The sequence below is a fragment of the Argopecten irradians genome, chromosome 9, assembly GCF_041381155.1.
Source record: "Argopecten irradians isolate NY chromosome 9, Ai_NY, whole genome shotgun sequence".
NCBI classification, from domain to species: Eukaryota; Metazoa; Mollusca; class Bivalvia; order Pectinida; family Pectinidae; genus Argopecten; species Argopecten irradians.
Genome location: NC_091142.1, coordinates 12,207,893 through 12,216,972, shown reverse-complemented (window position 1 = coordinate 12,216,972; position 9,080 = coordinate 12,207,893). Strand labels below are relative to the sequence as shown.

Here is a 9,080-nt window from a genome sequence, read left to right as displayed (position 1 = left end):
GGTGGTCATTGTAAAGAGGTTGTCGTTGTACAGAGGTGGTCGTAATGAGAGTAGTATCTGTGAGTAGTAGTACATTTCAGACTAAGCAGGACCTGAAACAACGACCCAACACGTGCGGTTATGTCTATTTTATATATTCTGCGACAGAGATAATTAAATCTTAATTTTGCAAACTAATGCAAATGATAATTAAAAGGAATAAAATTATCTTGCTTACCTTATAGAGTATTTTGAACCTTTTTTTCTTTCAAATCATGATGATAGGTTAGCATATTTGATGCACAAAAAGCAATATCTAATTGGTATTTATTATATTCAAATACTGGCAATAAATTCTGACATGTGCTAGACTGATTTATCTCAAGCAATTACGTACTCTACAAACTGACTCATTCCATAGAGATAGAAAATACACTAATAGTTTTCGCTCACCAGTACAGATGTATATAGAACAATCCCCAGTTTACCTTAGGCTATGGATCAAGGTTGTTTGCAAAACTGTAAGCTGGGTGTCGTAAGAATGGACGAGTTAACGCCCTTATAATTAAATCTTCATCCTAATCGTGGACACCTCTTTATGATATTTCGCATACAGGAATTAATTCTTGTGATGCCTTGTATGTCTAGTATTTTTTGCATTACTTAAAAGTCAGTTTAAAATGAAAAGTTGCTTCACTACCGGAAGGGTAATTTTACACACACATGCTCAATTTATCTTCTTTAAGTAACAAATACAAATTATCTACTGCTTATCGTGTGAGGAAAGTTTATTTTAATTAGCAGTGGCAATTTATATACTTTTTTCATATATGATTACATATAAACTTTGTTAACAGGAAATTGAGAAATACGCAGAAAAATATTACGATTTAGAATGACTAATATCAACTGTACGACGTCTTTTGATGATTTTGCGAACGCCGAAGATGATTTTAAAGCGTTTTCTACAATATAATTTTTCTATTTTAAAGTGAACAGTCGGGCAAGGATGGCTAAAGTCGGTTAAAATGGTGTGAATGTATTCAGTATAATTTCTTATGAAATGGAAAAATAAAATCTCTCGTCAAAGTCTGTCTGCGTACGAAGAAATTAATTTAAAGTATGGAAATTCTAAAACGTCCTCCCGGCTCACTATGTCCGTGGTTACATTTCCACGCAGCCTCGCTTTCAATGCTTTCAACTTTTCTTTACTTTAATGGTCAGAACTGGGAAACTAAGCAGAACTTGACCGTCGTATTAATATGTGAGAACTTTTGGAAGGCCAATGAACGCATTTAGACTGGTTTTCTTTGCCCGACTATTCACTTTAAGTTACCTGCATTTAGAAAAGATAATTGTGAGTATTGTCATATCATTATGTAACCCAGCTTGATCTGAACATACCGGATTCACACCTTCGGCACATTGTGTAACTCAAAATAATAATAAATTGATTGTCTTGCTAAGCCATTTTTAAACAAATTAATCTTTTAAGAAGCATTTTTTGAAATACAAATGTAATATAATCCCTTGATTTCATTATTAAAGGTTTGACCATTACGTGCTTGAACGTTCTAGGAAACGCGTCGCGCAGCGGAAAATTTTCTAAAATGAAGTACAAAAATGTGCAGAAGGACACTTTTTCTTTCAAATGTGCATTTTTAGAACATTTCTCTCGGTGAAAATAGGGGATGGGGTAAAAAGACATGTTTGCCCCTCCTCCCCCTCCCGTCAGGATGCAATTAATTATTTGTAATATATTTTTATCTTGAATCAAAAGAAGAAACTCAAACTTTTAATTGGTGGTAATGATTTAATGTAAATAACTTTTGTAACTGAAAAGAGATATACTAATTCGACTGCTTCTGTTTTTGATACAGTAAAATACCATTCGTCGGCGTCGGAGCATCTTTAAAAGATTCACTGTTTTCTTTAAACCTTTTTTGTTGTTGACAGTCGATAATTTACAACTCAAACAGTTCTAACTTATATTACATATATCATGGTAGGATATATTCACATTGAAGATATCATGCAAAACAAAAACGGAAAACAAAATTAAAAAAAAACCCGTTATGACGAATATTGTTTTATTGTAAAAGTAATGATTATCATATTATAGAGGCATATATTACATAATATAAGATAATATTTTATTGGCGATTTAAATAAGAACATATCACAATTAATGTTTATACTTATAACAAGACTAAGCATCATGTGATGCAGTGTTGGCAAGCTCGTTATTCTTAGTATAAATAAAGGTAATCACTTGAAAGTCGTACGTACACACAAACACAAAAAGAAAAGAAAAATATTTGTAAAGCGAGTGACTTTAACTACACAGATAATGATTATCATGATGATTATAAATGCAAACAATGTCCTAAAAATAAATCAATACTTCATTGGTATTCAATGTTTTTACAATAAGAAGATTTATATTGTTACAATTCACATGACACAATAGACAGAAATGCCATTTTGGTAGCTAAACAAGTGTTTGTCTAGGGATCAGCGGTAAGAACCTTAAAGCATCTCCTCGTGTTCTTCTGTCGGTGTATGGGGACTTGAATTTCTCACCCAGATATATAGGCCCCATGTTTTCAAGCTGTCTTCTTCCACTTGAAACATCGGCAAGGGAAACGATGTTTTCAGGCTGCCGTCTGCCACTTGAAACATCAGCGAGGGAGATGCTATTTTGAAACTGTCGCCGGGTTTTGGATTTACATCTGTTTATGGTTTGATCGCATTCCAGATACCTGCTTCTTCCACATGACGGGCATGTCGGGGACGTCTGATAACGAGTCAGGCTCTCCAGGAAGTCGCTGTATCCTTGTATGTTCCGGAGGTTTCCGAACGGTATCATATGCCCCTGTGGTCTATGTGAAGTAGGTCCCTTGTTTGGATAATCCGATGCTGGATTGATATTCCCAACTTCTCGCATTTGCTTCCTGAAGACGTACCATATGTAATCGACAAAGCCGTGGTGAAGGAAGAACACTGGTTCCTGTGATGCCGTCTGGAGTGAAGAAAGTTGCCCATCAACCCAAACATGAGGTCCACCATGTATTAATTCAATTGACCTGATTGGGAATTGTGTTGGCTCCACGACCGGATCATGATTTGTATATTGTAATATATCATTAAACATAGCATCTGATATCAGACTGCCGCGGCTTCCAATGTTTCGAACAAGAGATATATTGTCTGCAGTGATCCATCCAGCGAAAGGTCCAGAATCTACCACTCCAAAACCAGGGCCAAAAAACTCGTCCGACCAAAGCACGGAGTCTGTTGGCTCTGTCATATCATAGTCCAGTCTACTATCCCAGTAAGGTACGGGCATACCAATGGCAGCCTCCAATCTACAAAATAGTACATAAATGTTACACTTACAGTTGCTATATATGGTGCTTATTTCACGTGCTTTATTTGTGATAATACGATAATGATAATACGAGTAAAATAATTATAAACAACAACTATTAGTCTGTGTAACAAGGTTGAACCATATTAAATATCATTGATTTTGTCGATTACACGAAGTGAAATGTTTCACATAATATGCAACCATGATAATTTTTATATGCCATAATAAATAAAAACATCCCTTACTACAAAATATCTTTGCATAGATATATAGTTCATATAAGCGTGAGCGTGATTCTGGTGTAATAAATGGGACGTGTGCGTACATGTATTTTGTTTTGTATACAAATAACCCAACATTTTGTTGGTATAAAGAACTGAGCTGAACTTAAGATGAGTCAAAAGGATGAAGATTTAAGAACTGAGCTGAACTTACAGATGTGTCAAAAGGCTGAAGATTTAAGAACTGAGCTGAACTTACAGATGAGTCAAAAGGATGAAGATTTAAGAACTGAGTTGAACTTACAGATGAGTCAAAAGGATGAAGATTTAAGAACTGAGTTGAACTTACAGATGAGTCAAAAGGATGAAGATTTAAGAACTGAGTTGAACTTACAGATGAGTCAAAAGGATGAACATTTTAGGACTGAGCTGAACTTACATATTAGTCAAAAGGATGAAGATTTAAGAACTGTGTTGAACTTTCAGATGAGTCAAAAGGATGAAGATTTAAGAACTGAGTTGAACTTACAGAAGAAGATAGACTCGGTGCCAGCCAAGGAAGCTAGGTCCTCCGTGTGCTGCATCGATATTAACATCACTGCGATGAATGTCAGAAATTATATCATATGGGATGAAGGAATTTCCCCCTAGGAGCCTCTGTAAAGAAAGAAGTAAGTCATTGGCATTGGACGTTGCGCATGCTGAAATTTAGGATTACATTTTTAGGACAAGTTATTAATCTTACATATACAGTTAACTTCCCAAAACCGATCCTTCTCAAAACCGAGCACGAATGTGATATACGGAATGAATTCCTCTTTATTAATAGTGATTATAACTTCACAAAAAGATCGATATTCGGTTCACTTGTCCAAACTGAACCCTCCCTGAACTGGCCAAAATTCTATGCACTGACCATGTTCTGTTTGGAGAAGTTCCACTGCATATCAAATCTAATAGTTACCGACTAAGTGCTTTTACCGTATATCAATATCATTTATAAACAAAGGAATGTTAGTTCAATTTACATCCTCCGCAAACAAGTTTCGTTAAGTGTTTTCTTGTTGATGTTTTTTTTTTTTTTTTTTTTTTTTTTTTTTAAGTTTCGTGGTTAACTGGTCAACGTCACAAGTAAACAAAAGTTTGAATGACGAAGTGATAGTCGGATAGATATGCCGACATGATCACTGTGGAGATTGTCAATTAGGTTATTTGAATTCCTGGATCGCATTGTACATATGCACATGGATACGAATTGTACACATATTTAATATAATCATCTACGGAGTACAGTTTCAACAGGAAATTCAAATTAAATATATATGTTTCTGAAAATTGTTTCGATACCATACTAAATGCATAACTATCAATTGGAAAAAAATGCAATACTTAATATGCAATACTTGAAACGCAAGTTACTTTATAATTTTAACATTGACACAAAGTTCATAATTGGAATAACCTAGGAGAAATAACGATATTGTTGTGCAGTACGCCAATTGAGTACAGATGCGCGATAATTGATCATTAATTCCATCAGACCAGTATGAATGATCAGTAACTAGCGTTTTTGAAAAATGTTCGGTCTATTTGTCATTTGGACATCCTCGATACCCCATTGGTAACTCTCAAAGATGTTATATCCATCTCTGGACTATCCCATAGTAAACCTGGAGGCAGTTCATAAGAATAAATTCGACTTATCACAGGCCCGCAGAGAATTCCTTTGTATATCAAAGGATGAATTTGACTATATCTTCTGTTAATCCAGCTTTATGTTGAGATAGTCCAAGGGCGGGTATAACATCAATGACAGTAACCCCTGGAGTATCGAGGATGTCATTTGGAATGTATCAACTCTAAACTAGTCAATTCAAAATACTGATATAGTCCAAATGCGTGTCGAGTAATATTTATGAATAATAGATTTAAAATATGAAAAGGTGACTCACGACTGGCCTCTTTAGAATATTGAGGCGGTTGGTAAATCGACGCCATTCTGATCTTGACAACATCCGGACTTCTTTCCGTTCCCAGCTACAACTCCTTTTCCTACGTTGTCTTGCATTTCGTCCGAATAGAAAATTAAAAGTTGAACATCTAGATAGAGCTCTTTGCAGGAGCGCTTCGACATAAACTATGGAAACATTAAAAGGCGATGACGTCAAGGCGGATTGATACAGATTCTGCTGCAAGCAATAAACACTGTCGTCATTTCCGGTTAGCTCAAATCGACCGCGACGATCACGATATTGCTGACAATTTTGGATGTGATTGGGTCGGGAATTTTGACCCTTCACTGTTGTGATGTTGACGAACAGACACCCCACGATGGAGGCTAAAACCAAACTATTCAAGGACTGTAGGGCCTGAAATGGACGTAATAAAACAAATTTAATATGTCGGTGGCACTGAACGTGTTAAAATCTAAACTTTTAATAGATATCAATTTATATTGGGGAGACTATTTACCAGTCCTTGTGCATATAACTAATATCTATATAGAAAACGAATCTCGCAGCAAAATCTCGATAATAATTTGATAAAATCGAATACAAATTCGTAATATTTACTATTTTATACAAAATACCTTACAAATTCTAATACCCTGAAAAAGTAACGAGAAAAGTATTCCGGAAATCCTTTTGAATGACTTTTGTTATGTTAACTAAATTAATATTGGAAACAATGAACACACTCTCTTTAGCGCTAACTTTGTGATTTTGTAAAGTCCTTAAAATTTATGAAGTAATCAAAATGTAATTATTTTAAATATTCATCATGAAATGCAGTCCGTACATTTCCCTTTAGCTCTAAATTAAATTACTAAAGCTATATGTGCCGTAATTTTCATCAAGAAGAGCTTTTAATATGTTATTCACCACCATTTGCCATAAAAAGTAACCAACATTTTGATAATTACAATACTTACAATGTATAATGTATTTTAACTAATGCTAACTAATGTTTATAAGGCATCATATATGTTTGTCCATTGTAATACTTTTCACAACTTAATTCATCAAACCTAATGGTTTTCAATAAATTACTGAAGAAAAAAGTCATGTCAAAATTCTCGTCCAGTTACGGCACATATGTGAGGTGATCAAAATGAAAGTATTCTAAATATTCATCATAAAATATAGAAAATATGCAAATGCAATTGTCTATCAATTTCATCCATTTTCGTATTCAGGTAATAATAATGAGCATCCCTATAAAAACTTATTCAAAACATTGTGGGTGAATGAGTTAATTGTTAAATGCTTGATTAATTTTGTATGGATTTTGGGTCTAAAAGGGTCAAAACCATGTACTTATTTTCTGTAGAGCCAAAGCATACAGATAACTAGAGCATAAGTCGAAATATCACAGTTTTACTTACCTTCATGACTTTCGGGTTGACAAATTCGATCTGGTGAAGTTTCTGAATGATGTGGTCTTTTATAAGTTTCTTATAACCACAAACGATATTTTTTATTGTCATCCAGATACAAAATTGTTTGAGTAATTCACGCGTGGTCAACAATTATGGAAAACCCCCATGAACTCTTTATTTGGAAATTAACAAATCATTATCCGTTCCTTTTTCGTTGAATTTCACCATTTTTCTGTTATTTATTATTATTATGATATCAATTAATGTAGATAATTAGTATTTGTAAATAATTATTACGAAACACAAACATAACGTCCCATAAAATCCGATTAATCTTTTTCTGGGAAACCCATGTACAGGTTGATAGATGTGACGTAGAATAAGAAGGTTAATCGATAGGAATTAAAAACCACTTAAGATATTCGTAGATCCGGTTAACACTCGCTTAAATAAAGCATGGTCATCCTTTTTTTTATTTAAAACTGAATAAATAAGTATTATTCTATTGTTCTCATACTATTGATGACTGGATTCAACTATGTAACTTAAATATTTGTTTTCAAAGTAAAAATGTTTTATTATATCATTATTTCTATAAAAACAGGTTGTTGATATGTATATATCAGAACAACTAGAAAAACTTGGAGATTAAGTCTTAAATTGATTTAATAATCTAACTGTCAGCTTTAGACGTGATATTTAGTTTAAATAATTTCTAGTCAGTTATATATCTCGTATCGTCAGTTGGTAAACATGTCATCGGTTTCTATAACAGAATATCTATTATGGGAAGTTGGACAGAGATATTTCGAAATTAGAAATCACTGTTGAGAAGAAGGTAACTACATAGTATACAGTTGGTATGTAGGTCACCACATTTGGTAACTAGGTCATCACATTTGCTACTGTAGTCTTTTTAACCAGGAATGTCGCAGTAATAATGAAAAAAAAGGATTTCGAAGACTTAGGTTACAGATAGTAAGATATCTGCTTGACAGTGATTTTAAAACGATTCACTACGAGGACATATGATAATCCGTGGTCATTTTTCACCACATATATGTAGTATAAGTTATAAATTAAGTATGTGAAGTACATTATTCTCGAATACTGAGGTATGTATTCTTATCACTTAGTAATAAGTTTCTTATGTTTTGTTGATGTTAAACAACACCATGGCCTCAAATGTATCCCATCATTATATACTTACGATACTCATACATGTATGTGAATACATGAATATCATTCATTTGAATGAATATTAAATATCCATGAATGTTCATGAATTAATGTTGACAAAATGAAAAATCATAAATGTTTCATGGATTCATAAAAGTTCATGAGAGTCAATTGATGAATATTCATGTCTTTAATGAACCACAATCGACTCAATATTAATTTAAAAGCATTAATGTCACTATTTTTTAATTTCATCGGGTTATGAAAGAATTTTTGTTTGAAAACTGTGTGAATCCGCGAAGCAGATATTCACAAAAGTTTGCCAACAAAATTTATTTCATAACGCGATGAACAGTGACATCAATGCTTATAAATATTTTTTCCAGACTACTTGATGAAATAAAATACGTTTAAACGTATGATTCCATGAATTTTCTAAGGGATGATATTTCCAAATCAATACGTAACGTCACGTCAGGTTTTCGCACCATTATCGGGTTTTTGAAAAAACAAAAGAGTCGACCAATCTGAAAGCAAGAATATTATAATGCATGAATACCATCTCAAACGGGAAAAGAAGGTACAAAAGTCTTCTGATGGTATATGTGAAATACATATCATAAAGTTTATATTTGCTTAAAGGTCTTCTGATGGTATAAAAAATAGGCTTCTGTTAATACAAATCATTAAGTGTATTTTTGCTAAAATCTTCTGAAAGTATATGTGAAATACATATTGTTAAGAGTATCTTTGATAAAGTCTTCTGATGGTATATGTGATAGGTCTCGTGAAATACATATCATTAAGTTTATCTTTCACGAGCACTGTCCTTTGTTATGTTGGGTGTTCATTATTACGGCTTTAATTCACGTTGACTTCATTTAATAATAATACTTCGTAATACATCAATGAAAGAAATGGGTTTTTCATATATAAACTAACGTAAACT

At 33.3% G+C, this 9,080-nt stretch overlaps 1 protein-coding gene across 1 annotated transcript; it reads right to left on the bottom strand.

The window, feature by feature from the left end:
* Positions 1–1,818: 1,818 nt before the first annotated feature.
* LOC138331482 (putative tyrosinase-like protein tyr-3) lies at positions 1,819–7,135 on the bottom strand. Its single transcript, XM_069279146.1, has 4 exons — positions 6,959–7,135; positions 5,526–5,942; positions 4,103–4,230; positions 1,819–3,347 (listed from the first exon to the last, which is right to left on the bottom strand). The coding sequence occupies exons 1-4, from the start codon at positions 7,058–7,060 to the stop codon at positions 2,471–2,473; spliced, it is 1,524 nt and encodes a 507-aa protein (XP_069135247.1). The 5' UTR covers positions 7,061–7,135; the 3' UTR covers positions 1,819–2,470.
* Positions 7,136–9,080: the final 1,945 nt, after the last annotated feature.